Genomic DNA, 23304 nt, shown 5'->3' on the forward strand with positions numbered 1-23304 from the left:
GCCTTTTGGCAAACTCTAAGCTGACTGTCATGTGCCGTTTACTGAGGAGTGGCTTCTGTCTGGCCATTAAAGCCTGATTGGTGGAGTGCTGCAGAGATGGTGGTCCTTCTGGAAGGTTTTCCATATCCACAGAGAAAGTCTGAAGCTCTGTCAGAGTGACCATTGGGTTCTTAGTCACCTCCCTGACCAAGGTCCTTCTTCCCTGATTGCTCAGTTTGGCCGTGCGGCCAGCTCTAGGAAAAGTCGTGGTGGTTCCAAACTTCTTCCATTTAAGAATGATGGAGGCCACTGCGTTCTTGGGGACCTTCAATGCTGTATACATTTTTGGTACCCTTCCCCAGATCTGTGCCTCAACAAAATCCTGTCTCGGAGCTCTACGGACAATTTTTCCGACCTCATGGCTTAGTTTTTGCGCTGACATGCACTGTCAACTGTGTATATAGACAGATGTGTGCCTTTCCAGATCATGTCCAATCAATTGAATTTCCCACAGGTGGACTCCAATCAAGTTGTAGAAACATCTCAAGGATGGTCAATGGAAACAGGATGCATCTAAGCTCAATTTCGAGTCTCATAGCAAAGGGTCTGAATACTTATGTAAATTAGGTATTTCTGGGTTTATTTTGTACAGATTTGCAAACATTTCTAAAAACCTGTTTTCGCTTTGTGATTATGGGGTATTGTGTGTTGATGGTTGCCAAATTTTTTTTTTTATACATTTTTGAATAAGGCTGCAACGTAACAGAATGTGGAAAAAGTCAAGGGGTCTGAATATTTTGTAGATATTGTAGATGCATAGAACCACAAACCATGAAGCCTGTAAATGATCAAACAAGGTGTACCAGCATGTACCTGCATTTCCACCCCTGACAACATTCACACAGAATCCAGTTCCTCCTAAATTGGCTAAGTGCAGGAAAATACTTTTTTAAATAGGTTTGCTGTGTGTACCTGAAGGGCTATTATTATCCTATTTTTCTCTTTCTCTCTTTTATACACACTCATTCTTGTTCCCTCTCTCCCTCAGGTTCTCCTTGAGCTCAGAGCTGCACAGCCTCTCCCTGGTGACAGTGATCGGCAGGGAGGAGGAGAACTTTGAGGACTTTGGGGAAAGCAACACCTCGGAGCTGCTGCTGGACACCACTGAGGAGGGGACAGATGGAGAGGGAGACTCGTCCCACCTCCAGACTCTGGACCAGAACAAATGCTCCTCAATGCTACTCTCTCCCAGGTACAGACCACCCTTAAAGAACGGACACAGTCAATGGCCCACACCAACTAAGCACTCCAAGTACGACTGTGATGTATAGGAATATGTAGGCTAGACTTAGTACCACTAATCAGTTGAAAACGGACATGTCGGATGAAGGTCACCCACAGTATCTGCCATATTGTTGCCAACGATAATATTATTTAATCCTAGGATATCACCTCTAAAGTCAAACACAGTTGTTAGTAGTCTTTGTCATTGGCTCCTGTCTGGGAACAGGGAAATTGTTGTCCTGCTGGATAGAGTAGCAGGGTAGATTTAATTAGCTACATTTTAACAGTCACAACCTCCCCCGGTGCTGTTATAACCAGACTGACTGGCTATATGTTTGGAAAGACTGGAGGTCAAACATGACAAGGACTCTCTGGAGACGTCCTTCCCATTCCACCCCTGCTGCCTCCTGTTCCTGAAGGGTGAGATAAAAGGGAACATGGGCAAAGTTCACTTACTCACACTCTCTCTCCCTGTTGCTGCTTACTCAGTGAAACTGAGGACACTGGATGGAAAAACTTGCTCCCTTCTCTCTGCCCTTCATTGCTCGCTCTGAGGTATCTGAAAGGACTAGGCAGGTGAAAGCAATATGGTGCAAACTTATTTATTTTTTAAAAAATGGTTTGAAGGGCAGGCAGAGCTACTTCACACCATATACTTTCACACATCCAGTCCCCTTGAGTTTGCAAGGGCAAGTTATCAAGGGCAAACAGAGCCATGTTTCTGGAATGGAATTCAGACAAAATTGAAAATTACAGGCTTTCCATATGCTGCCTAACAAAGCTGCGGGTTGAGGCGGCCAATATGGATAAGTGTCTGTTTCACCTGACCACACCAGAACACTCACTCCCCTCTCGCCTTCCTCTGACACGGTACTGCTCTGCCTGAACACTCCTGAGCACTTCCTCTCGTTTTTCTGCGGTCATTCCACCCCCTTCTTCTCTTACGCTTTGTTTTCATCAGAGACGCTAAGCCGGATAATGCGTAATTCCTGTTTGCTTGATATTTTCCCAAGCTCTTAGCTAGCTAACTACCTAGATTTTCTCTCTCGGTCACAATATGTAAATAAGATGGCCTAAATGGCTTGGCTTTATTGATTCCTTCTGAGTTACAAGTAATACTAAACCTTTGTTCCCCTCTGTAATTCAACGTTACAACCATAACTTCCTTCCAACTAGAATTAATGGGCACTAAGCGAGTTTGAATCAGTCCATTGTGATTTACAGTGTGTTGCAGGAGCATTGTGGTTAGTGCAGTGCTGTGATGCCAAGAGACGTACTACTGGTCAAAGCTGAAGTGTAAAATTGATCTGACCACTTTCACACAGATGTGTGTAAACGACACCTCTGTACACACAGGATGTTAACCACTCTCCTCGTCTTACAAGACAAACACACACACCTAGAGACGGTACACTGCTGCTTCACTGTCACTCTGTCTACAAACACACTGTTGCGTCACTACTACTGCAACACACACATACATAACCTACTGCAGCTGTTACTTCACATTAGTGTCCTTCACTATACCTTCCTGATATTGAGTTGCACACCCACCTTTTGCACTCAGAACAGCCTCAAAGTCATCAGGGAATGGACTCTATTAGGTGTTGAACGCATTCCACAGGGATGCTGGCCCATGTTGACACCAATTCTTCCCACAGTTGTGTCAAGTTGGCTGGATGTTCTTTGGGTGGTGGACCATTCTTGATACACACAGGAAATTGTTGAGTGTGAAAAACCCAGCAGCGTTGCAGTTCTTGACACAAACCGGTGCGTCTGGCACCTACTACCATACCCGGTTCAAAGGCACTTAAATCTTTTGTCTTGCCCACTCACCCTCTGAATGGCACACATACACAATCCATGTCTCAATTGTCTCAAGGCTTAAAAATCCTTCTTTTAACCGGTCTTCTCTCCTTAAGCTACACTGATTTGAAGTGGATTTAACAAGTGACATCAATAAGGGATCATAACTTTCACCTGTATTCACCTGGTCAATCGATGTCAATGAAAGAGCAGGTGTTCTTAATGTTTTGTACACTCAGTGTATTAAAGTGAGCCCAATGACAGGACAAAACCTCGGATGCAACAACGCTTAGATGGAATCCAACCTTTCAGTAAACCCCACAGCCCAATTTGTCTCACTTTTCACAAACTCTGATAATCCTGCGCTCTTGATCCCCAAAGCTTCCTCACTGTGCACCCCACTTTTCTGTCACTCACTCCCTCTCCTTTCCCCCCCTCTCTTCCTCTCCCCAGCGCCCCAACTACTCTCCCTGCAAGCTTTCAGAGCTTCCTTAGGGAGGAGGTGCTGGACTTTTTCTGTAACCAATGTCACAAACAAATCTCTCGCCTGGAGGACCTCTCCACTCGCCTCAATTTCCTAGAGATGAATAGGTAACACTTCTCACCATCACTAAGGTTACCCGTGTGTGTGTGTGTGTGTGTGTGTGTGTGTGTGTGTGTGTGTGTGTGTGTGTGTGTGTGTGTGTGTGTGTGTGTGTGTGTGTGTGTGTGTGTGTGTGTGTGTGTGTGTGTGTGTGTGTATTGCAGTGTTGACAAGGAAACACGCATTACTTTAGTTGTCTGTGCATGTGCTGTCCTGTTATGTTCAATTGGTAAGATGCACACATGCGTGCTGTGTTTAATGTCAAATAGACAGACACATGCACAGATTATGATGGTGTTTTTGAATAGGTTCGTCACACATATCTCACTCGCTCTACTCATCTTCACTCTTCAGTGCACGTTTGTGTGTGAGTTGTGGTGTTTGGCTTGACTCAGCTTGTTTTGGGGAGAACCTCTCACTCAAACTCAGGCTTGCTCATTGTATCTGTACTGTATTGTTATAATAGGATTCATAAGGTTAAAGGGCATAGTTGTTTTTAAACTGAGTTTGGTGGACTGTCATGCTTTTCTCTAGCTGTTGGTGCTATGTGGCCAACAGAAGGTTTGCACAGAGTTCCCATTGCTCATATCAGTGCATGACTTATACGTTTCATACATACATACTGTATCTCACATCCTGTCAAGCTCATGGAAAGAATTCCATCTGTGCAGTGACAAATGTAAAAAAATAAAGATTTAAAAAAGAATGCTAAATCTGAAATAACTTCACAGGTGAGTAATGTCAATTGCAATGGTTTGAACCTTTTGTTTTATCAGGGAGTCACACAGATCAAGGTCTCTTACAGATGAGCCCTAAATTACAGAAAATACACACATCAAAATATAAATACAAAATGCAAGCTGAAAGAAAAACACAGTCGTTAAAAACACACTTTCGTCAGTAATAAAGTTCTCAATCAGCCTTCTGAATGAGCCACCAGAACCTCAAATTTAAGAAAGATTGTTCCACAAATAAGGTGCAAGAAAACTTAAAGCTAATTTATCTAACTCAATAGAGACCAAAGGAATTTCCACAGTTAGCCATCCCAGAGGCCGGGCGTGGTAACTCGTGTAATCTAAAGTTTAGTAATGATGTTAGGTATAGTGGGACTTTTTGTAAAAGGGCTTTATAAAGGAACACATAGCAATGTATCAAGCTAAGTGACATCAAAGAGGGCTCACCAACTTTCTGGTTGCAGTGAATGCAGTGATGAGAACCAAAATGTTTCCCCGATTTACAGTGCAGTGTGCTATGATAAACTGCATCTAACAGCTGAAGTGTCAGCTGCATTCATATAGATGATATCACCATAGTCTTGGACAAATACGAACGTCAACTGAATGATCTGCTTTGTACTATTTAGCGAGAGGTAGGACCTTTTTCTATAGAAAAATGCCATTTTTATTCTCAGCTTCTTAACTAACTCAGCAATATGCTTTTTAAACGACAGCTTTTCATCTATCCAAATGCCCAGTTATTTGTAAGCATGGACACGATCAATATGGACACCATCCAAAATACATATGCTTAAATCATCAGACTTATTTTTACGCGCTCTAGAGAACAGTATATACTTAGTTTTATCAGCATTCAGTACACATTTCTGTTTTTTTTTTCTAATACAAGGAAGGCAGTCTGTAGTTCAGATAGAGCATGGTCAACCGTGGGGGCAATAGCACACACAACAGTATAATCGGCATACAAGTGCAGGTTACAATTTTTTACAGACAACTCGATATTGTTAATCTAAACAGTAAAAAGTACAGGACCATGAATCGACCTCTGAGGTACACCTTTCGTAATATCCAGAAAACCTGATTTAACACCATCAGTAGATATACATTTTTGGTATTTTATTAGGATCCCCATTAGCTGTTGCAAAAGCAGCAGCTAATGGGGATCTATCTGTTAAGTCATTTTTTAACCAGTTACAGTGCCTTGCGAAAGTATTCGCCCCCCTTGAACTTTGCGACCTTTTGCCACATTTCAGGCTTCAAACATAAATATATAAAACTGTATTTCTTTGTGAAGAATCAACAACAAGTGGGACACAATCATGAAGTGGAACGACATTTATTGGATATTTCAAACTTTTTTAACAAATCAAAAACTGAAAAATTGGGCGTGCAAAATTATTCAGCCCCTTTACTTTCAGTGCAGCAAACTCTCTCCAGAAGTTCAGTGAGGATGTCTGAATGATCCAATGTTGACCTAAATGACTAATGATGATAAATACAATCCACCTGTGTGTAATCAAGTCTCCGTATAAATGCACCTGCACTGTGATAGTCTCAGAGGTCCGTTAAAAGCGCAGAGAGCATCATGAAGAACAAGGAACACACCAGGCAGGTCCGAGATACTGTTGTGAAGAAGTTTAAAGCCGGATTTGGATACAAAAACATTTCCCAAGCTTTAAACATCCCAAGGAGCACTGTGCAAGCGATAATATTGAAATGGAAGGAGTATCAGACCACTGCAAATCTACCAAGACCTGGCCGTCCCTCTAAACTTTCAGCTCATACAAGGAGAAGACTGATCAGAGATGCAGCCAAGAGGCCCATGATCACTCTGGATGAACTGCAGAGATCTACAGCTGAGGTGGGAGACTCTGTCCATAGGACAACAATCAGTCGTATATTGCACAAATCTGGCCTTTATGGAAGAGTGGCAAGAAGAAAGCCATTTCTTAAAGATATCCATAAAAAGTGTTGTTTAAAGTTTGCCACAAGCCACCTGGGAGACACACCAAACATGTGGAAGAAGGTGCTCTGGTCAGATGAAACCAAAATTGAACTTTTTGGCAACAATGCAAAACGTTATGTTTGGCGTAAAAGCAACACAGCTCATCACCCTGAACACACCATCCCCACTGTCAAACATGGTGGTGGCAGCATCATGGTTTGGGCCTGCTTTTCTTCAGCAGGGACAGGGAAGATGGTTAAAATTGATGGGAAGATGGATGGAGCCAAATACAGGACCATTCTGGAAGAAAACCTGATGGAGTCTGCAAAAGACCTGAGACTGGGACGGAGATTTGTCTTCCAACAAGACAATGCTCCAAAACATAAAGCAAAATCTACAGTGGAATGGTTCAAAAATAAACATATCCAGGTGTTAGAATGGCCAAGTCAAAGTCCAGACCTGAATCCAATCAAGAATCTGTGGAAAGAACTGAAAACTGCTGTTCACAAATGCTCTCCATCCAACCTCACTGAGCTCGAGCTGTTTTGAAGGAGGAAGGGGAAAAAAGGTCAGTCTCTCGATGTGCAAAACTGATAGAGACATACCCCAAGCGACTTACAGCTGTAATCGCAGCAAAAGGTGGCGCTACAAAGTATTAACTTAAGGGGGCTGAATAATTTTGCACGCCCAATTTTTCTGTTTTTGATTTGTTAAAAAAGTTTGAAATATCCAATAAATGTCGTTCCACTTCATGATTGTGTCCCACTTGTTGTTGATTCTTCACAAAAAAATACAGTTTTATATCTTTATGTTTGAAGCCTGAAATGTAGCAACAGGTCGCAAAGTTCAAGGGGTCCGAATACTTTCGCAAGGCACTGTACATGCAGCCTTGTCTAGGCCAATTTGAAGAAAGCCTCTGAATTAGCAGTGAGTGATCAACAGTATCGAAAGCCTTTGACATTTGAATTTATTATGGATCCCTTCCTGGGGTCCCTCAAAATTAAGGCAGTTATACAATTTAAAAAACATTACAATACATTCATTACAGAATTCACAACACACTAAATGTGTGCACTCAGGCCCATACTCCACTACCACATATCTACAACACAAAATCCATGTGTACGTGTGTGTATAGTGCTGCCCTCTTCATGTCAATGAAGAGGGCCGCACAATGTTGCCTTTTATCAGTACAGTTAACCACATTTATAACTAGGGAGGCAGCAGAGATAGTGCTATATGATCTGGTTTAAAACCCAACTGATGTACATTTAGAATATATTTCAAAGATAAGAAAGATCTTAGCTGAGAATGAATCAAGGACTCTAATATTTTAGCTAGGCAAGAAAGTTTAGAAATAGGCCAATAATTATTTAGGTCACAAGGGTCACCACCTTTGTGAAGGTGGAGTACATGGGCCTCCTTCCAAACCTTGGGGACAGCACCAGATATAATCGTCAGGTTAGAAATATGGGTTAATGAATCAGCAATCAGGGGGTCAGAGAGCTGCAGTAAAAATGGATCAAAAGCATATCAGATCCAGCTGATATTTTTTTTTTTTTTACATCAATCTTAAGCAGGCATAAAGCAAATCACAGATAGTAAATTATTGAAATGAAAACAAACATTCTCTAGAAGTTGACGGGTTAACCGTCGAGTCAGCTAAAAGCTGGCAGAGGGAAGAGCAGTCGATTGACTGAGCAGGGTCAACTACACCACCGTTTCTCTCAAATAAAAAGCCTGCCGAGATAAAATTAGGATTGGTGTATGGTTTATGTGATTGCTCTCATGTTCCATTTCAAGTATTCCATTGCAACCTTACAAATAGACTTAATCATCTTGTGCCTGTTCAATGAGTGCTGATAAATAATATATATTTTTGTGCCTGGGTTGTGATCATTAAGCACATAACATAAGAAAATCGACTGTAAACAGGGAGGGACTAGGCCTGCCTCACACGTGTCCAATAAGAAACACGCATGTTCGTTTCCTGTTGCAACACATTTTAAAACAACTTCTGTTGAGTGCCCTAATGACCCCAATGACCCTGGTTGCGTGTGTGAGTACTCCGATGTGCATGTGAACATGTACCATACTTTAGGAGCCTATCCTCTCATTATAACAACCTCTCTGCTTTTTGGAGCGAGGGATGAGGGGGTGGGGAGTAGGAAAGCGGGACACTAGGAGATGGACAGTGTCTCTTTCCTCTTATACTTTCTCTCTTCCTGACTGGTTTCCTGTCTGGCTTCCATTCAGCTCCAGCAAGAGGCTGTCCAGCAAGAAAGTAGCACGGTAGGTCAAAATGTATTCGTTGAATTAATTCTGTAGAATATTATTTTAAATTGAATGTGAAAATATGTTGTATTTTTGGGATAAACATAACAAGCTATCTTGACTTATCTTGAAATTGTAGCTGGTGTGGATTAGCAACCATTAAAACCATTTATCATATTTCCTCTCCGGTGTTCCAGTCACCTCCGGAACAGCTCCGTGACGCTGGACAGCATGGGCGAACTGTCCCGGGACATACTGGATCTGGCCGACACCGACATCACTGAGAAGGTCAGAGTTCAACATCACAACACGGCATCATAACATTATACAGCATCATACAGAGTTTATCAACAGTATCAAACAGCAGTATACAGCACTGAATATTAATGTAAAGAAAGAGTTCAGAATCAACCAGCGCAATAGCACCATATTATACAGCACTGAACATCAAAGAAAATATCATTTAGTTCTCAATAACATCACTTAAATGCTACAAAAAACATGTCAGTTCCACACACTGTTGTACCACATAACACCTTGTAAAGACTCTGAAGATTAGCGCCCCCCCCCCCCCCCCCCTCCTATTAAACAAACAGCACTGCTCTGTTCTAACCCTCACCCCGTCCCTCTCCCAGGTGCTCCTGCTGGAGCGTCGTGCAGCAGAGCTGGAGAAGGACTCGGAGGCCAGCGGGGAGCAGCACACACGGCTCCGCCAAGAGAACCTGCAGCTGGTGCACCGGGCTAATGCCCTAGAGGAGCAGCTCAAGGAGCAGGAGCTCCACGCTGACGACCACTTCCACCAGGAGACCCGCCGCCACAAAGACGCCCTCTCCAAGCTGGAGCGGGAGAGGAGCCTGGAGCTGGAGAACCTGCAAGCTAGGTCAGTGGTATGGGGTGAGTGTGTGTCGGTTGTGTGTGTGCATGTGTGAGAACTACAATAAGTTGACTTATAGAAGCTAATAGGGCAGGTCTGTTTGTATGTCTGTAAGTGTATTGGGGACCTGGGGCAGGTGTTTATGTATATCTGCACTGTGTATGTGAGTATGGAGAGATGGGAATGAATTGGATGGATGACCCATAGGCCAGGTGCATGCAAGCAACTCAATATTTATATTTATTTATTCTTTATTTTATTTCACCTTTATTTAACCAGGTAGGCAAGTTGAGAACAAGTTCTAATTTACAATTGCGACCTGGCCAAGATAAAGCAAAGCAGTTCGACACATACAACGACACAGAGTTGGATGCAGTAAAACAAACATACAGTCAATAATACAGTAGAAACTAAAAGTCTATATACGATGTGAGCAAATGAGGTGAGATAAGGGAGGTAAAGGCAAAAAAAAGGCCATATGGTGGCAAAGTAAATACAATATAGCAAGTAAAACACTGGAATGGTAGATTTGCAGTGGAAGAATGTGCAAAGTAGAAATAAAAAAGAATGGGGTGCAAAGGAGCAAAATAAATAAATAAAATAAATACAGTAGGGAAAGAGGTAGTTGTTTGGGCTAAATTATAGGTGGGCTATGTACAGGTGCAGTAATCTGTGAGCTGCTCTGACAGCTGGTGCTTAAAGCTAGTGCTGGAGATAAGTGTTTACAGTTTCAGAGATTTTTGTAGTTCGTTCCAGTCATTGGCAGCAGAGAACTGGAAGGAGAGACGGCCAAAGAAAAAATTGGTTTTGGGGGTGACCAGAGAGATATACCTGCTGGAGCGTGTGCTACGGGTCGGTGATGCTATGGTGACCAGCGAGCTGAGATAAGGGGGGACTTTACCTAGCAGGGTCTTGTAGATGACATGGAGCCAGTGGGTTTGGCGACGAGTATGAAGCGATATACAAATATAGCGAGGGTGGCCAGCACTTGTGCCTGTTGCATAGGCCTTTAGAGGCTGTGATTGTGAACAGTGCAATTGTCTGTGTTTGTCAATTGCACTGTGGGACATCACTGCCTCCTACTGGTCTAGAGTACCACTGACCCTTGCAAATCCTTTGAGTTCAAAGCAGTAATCTTTTTGTAGAGTAGTCACATCAGTGTCACAGCAGCTTAGTTTTGTTGTGCTGTGTCTGCTCAGCTGTGAATGTCAGTGTATGGAACAGAATAGGAATTATTTTTATTTGTTGAATGAATAATTTTAATATATTGATCCAAACACATTAAAATCAAATCAAATTGTATTTGTCACATGCACCGAATACAACAGGTGTAGTAGACTTTACCGTGAAATGCTTACTTATGAGCCCTTAACCAACAATGCAGTTCAATAAATAGAGTTAAGAAAATATTGACTAAATAAACTAAAGTAAAAAATTAAATAAAAAAGTAACACAAATTACAATAATAAAGGCTATAAACAGGGGGTACCGGTACCGAGTCAATGTGCGGGGCTATAGGTTAGTCTAGGTAATTTGTACATGTAGGTAAGGGTAAAGTGACAGCGAGTGTAGCAGCAGTGTAAAAACAAAAGGGGGGATCAATATAAATAGTCCGGGTGGCTAGTCTTATGGCTTGGGGGTAGAAGCTGTTAAGGAGCCTTTTGGACCTAGACTTGGCGCTTCGGTACCGCTTTCCGTGCGGTAGCATAGAGAACAGTCTATGACTTGGGTGACTGGAGTCTTTGACAAGTTTTTGGGCCTTCCTCTGACACTGCCTAGTATGGCAGGAAGCTTGTCCTGGATAGCAGGAAGCTTGGCCCCAGTGATATACTGGTCCATACGCACTACCCTCTTTAGCGCCTTGCGGTCGGATGCCAAGCAGTAACCACACCAGGCGATGATATAACCAGTCAAGATTCTCTCGATGGTGCAGGTGTAAAGCTTTTTTAGGATCTGGGGACCCATGCCAAAACTTTTCAGTCTCCTGAGGGGGAAAAGGTGTTGTCGTGCCCTCTTCATGACTGTCTTGGTGTGTTTGGACCATAGTTTGTTGGTGATGTGGACATCAAGGAACTTGAAACTCTCGACCTGCTCCAGGTTGTACAACACTGCCAGGTCTCTCACCTCCTCCCTATAGCCTGTCTCATCATTGTCGGTGATCAGGCCGCTCAGCCCTGAGTGAACAGGGAGTACAGGAGGGGAATAAGAACGCATCCCTGAGGGGCCCCCGTGTTGACGATCAGCGTGGTAGGTGTGTTGTTGCCTACCCTTTCCACCTGGGGGAGGCCTGTCAGGAAGTCCAGGTTCCAGTTGCAGAGAAAGGTGTTTAGTTCTCTGCAGGGTCCTTAGCTTAGTGATGAGCTTTGAGGGCACTATGGTGTTGAATGCTGAGCTGTAGTCAATGAATAGCATTCTCACATAGGTGTTCCTTTTGTCCAAGTGGGAAAGGGCAGTGTGGACTGCGATTGAGATTTTTTCATCTGTGGATCTGTTGGGGTGGTATGCGAATGGAAGTGGGTCTAGGGTTTCTGGAATGTTGGTTTTGTGAGCCATGACCAGCCGTTTTAAGCACTTCATGGCTAACAACGTGAGTGCTACGGGGCAGAAGTCATTTAAGCATGTTACCTTCACTTTCTTGGGCTCAGGGACTATGGTGGTCTGCTTGAAACATGTAGGTTTTACAGACTCGGGCAGGGAGAGGTTGAAAATGTCAGTGAAGACACTTGCCAGTTGGTCCGCGCATGCTCTGAGTACGCGTCCTGGTAAGCCATCTGGCCCCGTGGCCTTGTGAATGTTGACCTGTTTAAAGGTCTTGCTCACATTGGCTAAGGAGAGCGTGATCACACAGTCGTCCGGAACAGCTGGTGCTCTCATGCATACTTCAGTGTTGTTTGCCTCAAAGAAATTCTAAAAGGCATTTAGCTCGTCTGGTAGGCTCGCAACACTGGGCAGCTCGTGGCTGGGTTTCCCTTTGTAGTCCGTAATAGTTTGCAAGCCCTGCCACATCCGACGAGCATCAGAGCCGGTGTAGTAGGACTCATTCTTAGTCCTGTATTGACACTTTGCCTGTTTGATGGTTTGTCGGAGGGCATAGCGGGATTTCTTGTTAGTGTCCGGATTAGTGTCCTGCTCCTTGAAAGCGGCAGCTCTAGCCTTTATCTCGGTGCGGATGTTGCCTGTAATCCATGGCTTCTGGTTGGGATATGTACAGTACCAGTAAAAAGTTTGGACACACCTGCTCATTCAAGGGTTTTTCTTTATTTTTTACTATTTTCTACATTGTAGAATAGTAGTGAAGACATCAAAACTATGAAATTACACATATGGAATCATGTAGTAACCCAAAAAGTTTTAAAAATCAAAATATATTTTAGATTCTTCAAAGTAGACACCCTTTGCCTTAATGACAGCTTTGGCATTCTCTCAACCAGCTTCATAAGGAATGCTTTTCAAACAGTCTTGAAGGAGTTCCCACATATGAGGAGCACTTGTTGTCTGCTTTTCCTTCACTCTGTGGTCCAACTCATCCCAAGCCATCTCAATTGGGTTGAGGTCCAGGGATAGTTGAGGCCAGGTCATCAGATGCTGCAATCCATCACACCTCCTCCTCCATGCTTCACGGTGGGAACCACACATGCAGAGATCATCCGTTCAACTACTCTGCAACTCACAAAGACACAGCCGTTGGAACCAAAAATCTCCAATTTGGACTCATCAGACCAAAGGACAGATTTTTACTGGTCTAATGTCCATTGCTCGTGTTTCTTGGCCCAAGCAAGTATCTTCTTCTCGTTTGTGGAAGGAGGGTTGTATAGAGGGTTGTAATGGCATTGAAGCTCGTCTGGAGGGTTGTTAACACAGTGTCCAAAGAAGGGCCAGAAGTATACAGAATGGTGTCGTCTGCGTAGAGGTGGATCAGAGACTCATCAGCAGCAAGAGCGACGTCATTGATGTATACAGAGGAGAGTCGGCCCAAGAATTGAACCCTGTGGCACCCCCATAGAGACTGCCAGAGGCCCGGACAACAGGCCCTCCGATTTGACACGCTGAACTCTATCAGAGAAGTAGTTGGTGAACCAGGTGAGGCAATCATTTGAGCAAACCAAATGAAACCAGGCTATCGAGTCTGCCGATGAGGATGTGGTGATTGACAGAGTCCAAAGCCTTGGCCAGATCAATGAATACGGCTGCACAGTATTGTTTCTTAACGATGGCGGTTAAGATATCGTTTAGGACCTTGAGCGTGGCTGAGGTGCACCGATGACCAGCTCTGAAACCAGATTGCATAGCGGAGAAGGTATGGTGGGATTCGAAATGGTTGGTATTCTGTTTGTTGACTTGTCTTTCGAAGACCTTAGAAATGCAGGGTAGGATAGATATAGGTCTGTAGCAGTTAGGGTCAAGAGTGTCCCCCCCTTTGAAGAGGGCGATGACTGCAGCTGCTTTCCAATCTTTGGGAATCCCAGACGACACGAAAGAGAGGTTGAACAGGCTAATAATAGGAGTTGCAAACATTTCGGCAGATAATTTTAGAAAGAAAGGGTCCAGATTGTCTAGCTCGGCTGGTTTGTAGGGGTCCAGATTTTGCAGCTCTTTCAGAACATCATCTGACTGGATTTGGGAGAAGGAGGAATGTGGAAGGCTTGGGCGAGTTGCTGTGGGGGGTGCAGTGCTTTTGACCGGAGTAAGGGTAGCCAGGTGGAAAGCATGGCCAGCCATAGAAAAATGCGTATTGAAATTCTCAATTATAGTGGATTTATCGTGGTGACAGCGGTTTCCAATCCTCAGTGCAGTGGGCAGCTGGGAGATGTTCTTATTCTTCATGGACTTTACAGTGTCCCAGAACTTTTTTGAGTTTGTGTTGCAGGAAGCAAATTTTTGCTTGAAAAAGCTAGTCTTGGCTTTTCTAACTGCCTGTGTATATTGGTTTCTAGCTTCCCTGAAAAGTTGCATATCACGGGGGCTGTTCGATGCTAATGCAGAATGCCATAGGATGTTTTTGTGTTGGTTAAGGGCAGTCAGGTCTGGAGAGAATCAAGGGCTATATCTGTTCCTGGCTCTAAATTTCTTGAATGGGGCATGCTTATTTAAGATGGTGAGGAAGGCATTTAAAAAAAATAACCAGGCATTCTCTACTGACAGGATGAGGTCAATATCCTTCCAGGATACCCCGGCCAGGTCGATTAGAAAGGCCTGCTCGCTGAAGTGTTCCAGGGAGCGTTTTACAGTGATGAGTGGAGGTCGTTTGACCGCTGACCCATTACGGATGCAGGCAATGAGGCAGTGATTGCTGAGATCTTGATTGAAAACAGCAGAGGTGTATTTAGAGGGCAAGTTGGTTAAAATGATATCTATGAGAGTGCCTGTGTTTACGGCTTTGTGGTGGTACCTGGTAGGTTCATTGATCATTTGTGTGAGATTGAGGGCACCAAGCTTCGGATTTTAGGGTGGCTGGGGCGTTAAGCATGTTCCAGTTTAGGTCGCCTAGCAGCACAAGCTCTGAAGATAGATGGGGGGCAATCAGTTCACATATGGTGTCCAGAGCACAGCTGGGGGAAGAAGGTGGTCTATAGCAGGCAGCAACGGTGAGAGACTTGTTTTTAGAGAGGTGGATTTTTAAAAGTATAAGTTCAAATTGTTTGGGTATAGACCTGGATAGTAGCACAGAACTCTGCAGGCTATCTCTGCAGTAGATTGCAACACCGCCCCCTTTGGCAGTTCTATCTTGTCTGAAAATGTTGTAGTTATGGATTTCAGAATTTTTGGTTGTCTTCCTAAGCCAGGATTCAGACACGGCTAGAACATCCGGGTTGGCAGAGTGTGCTAAAGCAGTGAATAAAACAAACTTAGGGAGGAGGCTTCTAATGTTAACATGCATGAAACCAACTACAGTTTTGTCAAGTCGGTTAGGACATCTACTTTGCGTGTGACACAAGTAATTGTTTGTTTATAGACAGATTATTTCACTTAAAATTCACTATCACAATTCCAGTTGGTCAAAGGTTTACAGACACTAAGTTGACTGTGCCTTTAAACAGCTTGGAAAATTCCAGAAAATTATGTCATGGCTTTAGAAGCTTCTGATAGGCTAATTGACATAATTTGAATCATTTGGAGGTGTACCTGTGGATGTATTTCAAGGCCTACCTTCAAACGCAGTCCCTCTTTGCTTGACATCATGGGAAAATCTAAAGAAATCAGCCAAGACCTCAGAAAAGTAATTATAGCCCTCCACAAGTCTGGTTCAACCTTTGGAAATTGCTCCCAACGCCTGAAGGTAGCACGTTCATCTGTACAAACAATAGTACACAAGTATAAACACCATGGGACCACGCAGATGTCATACCGCTCAGGAAGGAGACGAGTTCTGTCTCCTAGAGATGAATGTACTTTGGTGATTTTTTTTTAATCAATCCCAGAACAACAGCAAAGGACCTTGTGAAGAGGCTTGAGGAAACAGGTACAAAAGTATCTATATCCACAGTAAAATGAGTCCTATATCGACATAACCCGACATAACCCGCTCAGCAAGGAAGAAGCCACTGCTCCAAAACCGCCATAAAGCCACTGCTCCAAAACCGCCATAAAAAAGCCAAACTACAGTTTGCTACTGCACATGGGGACAAAGATCGTACTTTTTGGAGAAATGTCCTCTGGTCTTATGAAACAAAAATAGAACTCTTCAGCCATAATGGCCATCGTTATGTTTGGAGGAAAAAGGGGGAGGCTTGCAAGCCGAAGAACACCATCCCACCCGTGAAGTACGGGGGTGGCAGCATCATGTTATGTTGGTGCTTTGCTGCAGGAGGGACTTGTGCACTTCACAAAATAGATGGCATCATGAGGGAGGAACATTATGTGGATATATTGAAGCAACATCTCAAGACATCAGTCATGAAGTTAAAACTTGGTCGCAAATGGGTCTTCCAAATGAACAGTGACCCCCCCCAAGCATACTTCCAAAGTTGTGGCAAAATTGCTTAAGGACAACAAAGTCAACGTATTTGAGTGGCCATCACAAAGCCCTGACCTCAACCCTATAGAACATTTGTGGGCAGAACTGAAAAAGCGTGTGCGAGCAAGGAGGCCTACAAACCTGACTCAGTTACTCTAGCTCTGTCAGGAGGAATGGGACAAAATTCACCCAACTTATTGTGGGAAGCTTGTGGAACGTTTTACCCAAGTTAAACATTTTAAAGGCAATGCTACCAAGTACTAATTGAGTGTGTAAACTTCTAACCCACTGGGAATGTGATGAAATAAATAAAAGCTGAAATAAATGATTCACTCTACTATTATTATGACATTTCACATTCTTAAAATAAAGTTGTGATCCTAACTAACCTAAAACAGGGATATTTTACTAGGATTAAATGTCAGGAATTATGAAAAACTGAGTTTAAATGTATTTGGCTAAGGTGTATGTAAACTTCCGACTTCAAATGGATATAAGGTACACTACAGTTCAAAAGCTTGGGGTCACTTAGAAATGTCCTTGTTTTTGAAAGAAAAACATATTTTTTGTCCATTAAAATAACATCAAATTGATCAGAAACACAGTGTAGACATTGTTAATGTTGTAAATGACTATTGCAGCTGGAAACGGCTGATTTTTTCAAATGGAATATCTACATAGGCGTACAGAGGCCCATTATCAGCTACTATCACTCCTGTGTTCCAATGGCGCATTGTGTTAGCTAATCCAAGTTTATAATTTTAGAAAACCCTTTTGCAATTATGTTTGCACAGATAAAAACTGTTGTCCTGATTTAAAGAAGCAATTCAATTGGCCTTCTTTAGACTAATTGAGTATCTGGAGCATCAGCATTTGTGGGTTCGATTACAGGCTCAATATGGCCAGAAACAAATAACTTTCTTCTGAAACTCGTCAGTCTATTCTTGTTCTGAGAAATGAAGGCTATTCCATGTGAGAAATTTCCAAGAAACTGAAGATCTCGTACGACGCTGTGTACTACTCCCTTCACAGAACAGCGCAAACGGACCCTAACCAGAATAGAAATACTGAGCAAGAGGACAAGTACATTAGAGTGCTAGTTTGAGAAACAGACGCCGCACAAGTTCTCACCTGGTAGCTTCATTAAATAGTACCCACAAAACACCAGTCTCAACTTCAACAGTGAAGAGGCGACTCCGGGATGCTGGCCTTCTAGGCAGAGTTGCAAAGAAAAAGCCATATCTCAGACTGGCCAATAAAAATATAATATTAAGATGGGCAAAAGAACACAGACACTGGAAAGAGGAACTCTGCCTAGAAGGCCAGCAACATTTGTGCTGCTATTATTTCCAGAGGAGTGGAGAAAGTGAAATCTTTCAATAACACAAACCTAATTACTCATTTGAAAGTGCATCACCCCCAGACGTTCGTCGTGTCACGACTTCCGCCGAAGTTGGCTCCCCTGCCTGTTCGGGCGGTGCTCGGCGGTCGTCGTCACCATCCTACTAGCCGCTACCGATCCCTTTTTCGTTTGTCCGTTGGTTTTGTCTTATTAGTTTCACCTGTGTGTATTTTGGTTTAATTAGCTTCCCTATATGTAGTAGTTTGACCCGCCCTTGTTTTGTGCGGGATTGTCTTTTGTTACGTGTGTACATATTAGGTCGTGGTGTATTTTATTTTCTATGCTAGACACCCTGTGGTTTTGGGTTGTCTGGTATAGTGTCCTGCGCCCTGTATTGTATTGGGCTTATCAGTTTGGTGTGCAATAGTAAAGCACTTTACTCCGTTACTCACTCTCTGCGTCTGATTCCTGCACACACACCTAGTCCCGCGTGACAGAATCCTGCACCGCAACATGGAATCAGCAGGAGCAGCCGCATCTCCTCTCCCATCGATTGGAGGAAACCAGCGTTCATACCAGCGTTCTCCATAGGATTGGTTCGGGCCATGGACCAAATGATGGAGAGGATGGATCGATGGGAGAGGAGTGGCCTTCCCACCTTATCTCCAGCACCCCCTCCTCCAGCACCTCCTGTTCCTGCTACCGCATCTGGCTCCGGGGCTCTTCGGCTGACGCTCCCATGGGAGTATGATGGAACGGCGGCGGGGTGCCGGGGTTTCCTTCTACAACTGGAACTGTACCTGGCTACCGTGCGTCCTGCTCCCTCCGGAGAGGAGAGCGTGAGCGCCCTCGTCTCCTGTTTGACTGGGCGAGCTCTCGAGTGGGCCAACGCAGTGTGGAACGGTCCGGACTCGGCGAGGGATCATTACCCCGAACGGCTGTTCCACCTGCGTCAGGAGACGAGGAGTGCGCAGGACTTTGCCCTGGAGTTCAGGACCTTGGCCCCAGGAGCAGGGTGGAACGACAGGGCCCTGATAGATAATTTCCGATGCAGTCTCAGTGAGGACGTCCGCAGGGAGCTAGCATGTCAGGACACCACCCTCACACTGGATAAACTCATTGACCTGGCTATCCGTCTCGACAACCTGGCTGCCCGCGGGCGTTCTGATCAGGTCCTGTCATTTCCACTTCCCAGCCCTCCTGCCCCTATCCCTATGTTGTTAGGAGGGGCGGCTTCGAGGGGGACCGGAGGAGGAGTGTCCTCCTGCACCAGTTGTGGCCGGCGAGGGCACACAGCCGACCGGTGCTGGAGGAACTCGTCTGGGAGTCGGGAGGGCAGGCTGAGCACTACTCGATCACCCCAGGTGAGTAAGCACCAGACTCACCCAGAGCTTCCTGTTGGTCATATGTATGTGTTAACTTCTTTCCCTGGGTTTCTTCCCTCTCTACAGCATAAGGCGCTAGTCGATTCAGGCGCAGCTGGGAATTTCATGGATCGTGGGCTCGCGTTAAGGCTAGGGATTCCCCTGGTGTCGTTAGACCTACCTTTCCCCGTGCACTCCTTAGATAGCCGACCATTAGGGTCAGGAGTAGTTAGGGAGGCTGCGGTGCCGCTGGACATGGTAACGCAGGGGGGTCATAAGGAGCAGATTAGTCTGTTCCTTATAGATTCACCTGCGTTTCCAGTGGTGTTGGGCATTCCCTGGCTAACTCAGCACATCCCGGTGATTTCCTGGTGACAGGGGGCTCTTAAGTGGTGGTCAGAGAAGTGTTCAGGCAGGTGTATAGGAGTTGCCGTTGGTGCGACTACGGTGGAGAGTCCAGACCAGGTTTCCACCGTGCGCATTCCCTCTGAATATGCCGATTTGGCTATCGCCTTCAGTAAAAAGAGGGCGACCCAATTACCACCCCATCGTCGAGAGACGATGCACTTCCTAGGAGTCACGTGTATCCATTGTCCCAGGGGGAGACCGTAGCGATGGAAACATATGTTGCTGAATCGCTGGGACAGGGGTACATTCGTCCCTCCACATCACCCATCTCCTCAAGCTTCTTTTTTGTGAAGAAGGATGGAGGTCTGCGTCCGTGCATTGATTATAGAGGTCTAAATTCCATCACAGTGGGGTTTAGTTACCCACTACCTCTCATCGCTACGGCGGTGGAGTACGCGGGGCACGCTTCTTCACAAAACTGGACCTGAGGAGTGCGTATAATCTGGTACCTATCCAGGGGGGTGATGAGTGGAAAACCGCATTTAGTACTACATCTGGTCATTATGAGTACCATCTGCCATATGGGTTGAAGAATGCTCCAGCCGTCTTCCAATCCTTCGTAGATGAGATTCTCCGAGACCTGCTCGGGCAGGGAGTGGTAGTGTACATCGATGACATCTTGATCTATTCTGCCACACGCGCGGCACATGTGTCTCTGGTGCTGGAGCATGACCTGTATTGCAGGGCGGAGAAATGTGAGTTTTTCAAACAGGCCGTTTCCTTCCTGGGTTATCGTATTTCCACCTCCGGGGTGGTGATGGAGGATGACCGCGTTACAGCCGTGCGTAATTGGCCGACTCCGACCACGGTGAAAGAAGTGCAGCGGTTTGTAGGGTTTGCCAATTACTACCGGAGGTTTATTTGGGGTTTTGGTCAGGTGGCTGCTCCCATCACCTCACTGCTGAAGGGAGGACCGGTGCGCTTGCGTTGGTCAGCAGAGGCGGGCAGAGCTTTCAGTCGTTTGAAGGAGCTGTTCACCAATGCGCCCATGTTGGCGCATCCGGACCCCTCTTTAGCGTTCATAGTGGAGGTGGACGCGTCCGAAGCGGGGGTCGGGGCCGTGCAGTCCCAGCGCTCGGGCGTGCCACCCAAGCTCCGCCCTTGTGCCTTCTTTTCGAGGAAGCTCGGTCCGGCGGGGCGAAACTATGACGTGGGGGACCGGGAGTTGTTAGTTGTAGTCAAGGCTCTGAAGGTGTGGAGACAGTGGCTTGAGGGGCCGAAACACCCTTTTCTCATCTGGACTGACCATCGTAATCTCGAGTATATCCGGGCAGCGAGGAGACTAAATCCACGTCAAGCTAGATGGGCCATGTTTTTCACCACGTTTCGGTTTACCATCTCATACCGGACAGGCTCCCAAAACACCAAAGCCGACGCGCTGTCCCGCCTCTATGATACCGAGGAGCAGTCCGTTGTGCCGAGGGGGGTCCGGGATAAGCTGATCCAGTACGTGCTGATCCAGTACGTGCCGAGGGGGGTCCGGGATAAGGTGATCCGTTGGGCTCATACTCTCCCTCCTTGGGTCATCCTGGCATCGAGAGGACAGTGTTAGACAGTCTTAGAGGGCGATACTGGTGGCCCACACTGGCTAAGGACGTGAGATTTTATGTCTCCTCCTGCTCAGTGTGCGCTCAGAGCAAGGCTCCTCGGCACTTGCCTAAATGGAAGTTACAACCCCTCCCCGTTCCACAATGGCCGTGGACACACTTATCGGTGGACTTTCTTACGGACCTTCCCCCGTCCCAGGGAAGTACTACAATCCTGGTCGTTGTGGATCATTTTTCTAAGTCCCGTCGTCTCATCCCATTGCCGGTCTCCCTACAGCCCTGCAGACTGCGGAGGCCTTGTTTACCCATGTCTTCCGGCACTATGGGGTGCCTGAGGACATCGTTTCTGATCAGGGTCCCCAATTCACGTCCAGAGTATGGAGGGCGTTTATGGAGAGACTGGGGGTCTCGGTCAGCTTAACCTCAGGTTTTCACCCCAAGAGTAATGGGCAGGTGGAGCGCGTAAACCAGGAAGTGGGCAGGTTTCTGCGGTCATATTGCCGGGACCGGCCTGGTGAGTGGGCAAGTATGTTCCTTGGCCTGAGCTCGCTCAGAACTCCCTACCCCACTCCTCAACTAACCTGTCCCCTTTTGAGTGTGTGTTAGGTTACCAGCCGGTCCTGGCCCCATGGCATCAGAGCCAGACCGAGGCTCCTGTGGTTGAGGAATGGGTACAGCGCTCCAAGGACACCTGGAAAGCCGTCCAGGAATTGCTAAGGTTAGCGGGAGAACGGCAGAAGAGGAGTGCTAACCAGCACCGCAGTGAGGCCCCCGTGTTTGCACCGGGGGACAGGGTCTGGCTCTCGACCCGAAACCTGCCCCTCCGCCTGCCCTGTCAGAAGCTGGGGCTGCAGTGTGTGGGGCTGTTCAAAGTCCTGAGGAGAATAAACGAGGTGTGTTACAGGTTACAACTTCCTAGGTATTACCGTATTAACCCCTCATTTCATGTCTCTCCTCAGGCAGGTGGTGGCTGGTCCCCTGCAAGAAGGTGAGGTGCCTGAGGTCCCTCCGCCCCCTCTGGACATCGAGGGGTCCCCGGCGTACACAGTCCGTGGCATTTTGGACTCGAGACGCCGGGTGAGGGGCCTACAGTACCTCGTGGACTGGGAGGGGTACGGTCCGGAGGAGAGCTGCTGGGTTCCGGTGGGGGACATTTTGAACCCTTCTCTCCTGACAGATTTCCACCGCCTCGTCCTCCGGGTCGTCCTCGAGGCCGGTGGCGGCGAGTCCCGTCGTCTCATCCCATTGCCGGTCTCCCTACAGCCCTGCAGACTGCGGAGGCCTTGTTTACCCATGTCTTCCGGCACTATGGGGTGCCTGAGGACATCGTTTCTGATCAGGGTCCCCAATTCACGTCCAGAGTATGGAGGGCGTTTTGAACCCTTCTCTCCTGACAGATTTCCACCGCCTCTACCCGGATTTCCCGGCGCCTCGTCCTCCGGGTCGTCCTCGAGGCCGGTGGCGGCGCGCTGCGGGAGCCGCGCGTCAGGGCGGCGGTACTGTCACGACTTCCGCCGAAGTTGGCTCCCCTGCCTGTTCGAACGGCGGTCGTCGTCACCGTCCTACTAGCCGCTACCGATCCCTTTTTCGTTTGTCTGTTGGTTTTGTCTTATTAGTTTCACCTGTGTGTATTTTGGTTTAATTAGCTTCCCTATATGTAGTAGTTTGACCCGCCCCTGTTTTGTGCGGGATTGTCTTTTGTTACGTGTGTACATATTAGGTCGTGGTGTATTTTATTTTCTATACTGGACACCCTGTGGTTTTGGGTTGTCTGGTGTGCAATAGTAAAGCACTTTACTCCATTACTCTCTCTCTGCGTCTGATTCCTGCACACACACACCTAGTCCCGCGTGACACAACGACTACTTAGAACAAAAGGGGAAAAAAGTAAGCGCACACTTCCAACAACTAAACAAGTTCAAGGCGAGTAGTCATTTGAAAGAGTAAGAACATTTCAGCGAGACAACTCAAAGCAAAATCCATTAATAACGCCAAGATAATGGAATTCATTGCCCTTGACAATCAACCGTTCTCTGTCGTGGATGATGTTGACTTTCGCCTACTGGTCGAGCACCTCAAGCCCCGGTACACACTACCAAGTAGGTGCTATTTTTCAGATGTTGCACTACCGGAGTTACACAGTATTGTTGAAATGCACATCCATGAGCTTCTTGCTATGGGCATCACTGCTATTAGCTTCACGACT

At 46.0% G+C, this 23304-nt stretch overlaps 1 protein-coding gene across 2 annotated transcripts in view; it reads left to right on the forward strand.

Moving 5' to 3' along the window:
- The window catches only part of LOC109870593 (rab11 family-interacting protein 3-like), a 98237-nt gene that overhangs the window by 64327 nt on the left and 10606 nt on the right, over positions 1–23304 (forward strand). Inside the window, exons 5-9 of one of the 2 annotated variants that reach the window (XM_031804968.1) lie at positions 1028–1231; positions 3523–3660; positions 8591–8626; positions 8806–8896; positions 9244–9488. In XM_031804968.1, coding sequence (XP_031660828.1) covers positions 1028–1231; positions 3523–3660; positions 8591–8626; positions 8806–8896; positions 9244–9488 — 714 coding nt within the window. The remainder of the gene's footprint in view (positions 1–1027; positions 1232–3522; positions 3661–8590; positions 8627–8805; positions 8897–9243; positions 9489–23304) is intronic. The other variant, XM_020461167.2, reaches the window with a different exon arrangement.

This window comes from Oncorhynchus kisutch, linkage group LG25 (assembly GCF_002021735.2).
Source record: "Oncorhynchus kisutch isolate 150728-3 linkage group LG25, Okis_V2, whole genome shotgun sequence".
In the NCBI taxonomy this organism is placed as follows: Eukaryota; Metazoa; Chordata; class Actinopteri; order Salmoniformes; family Salmonidae; genus Oncorhynchus; species Oncorhynchus kisutch.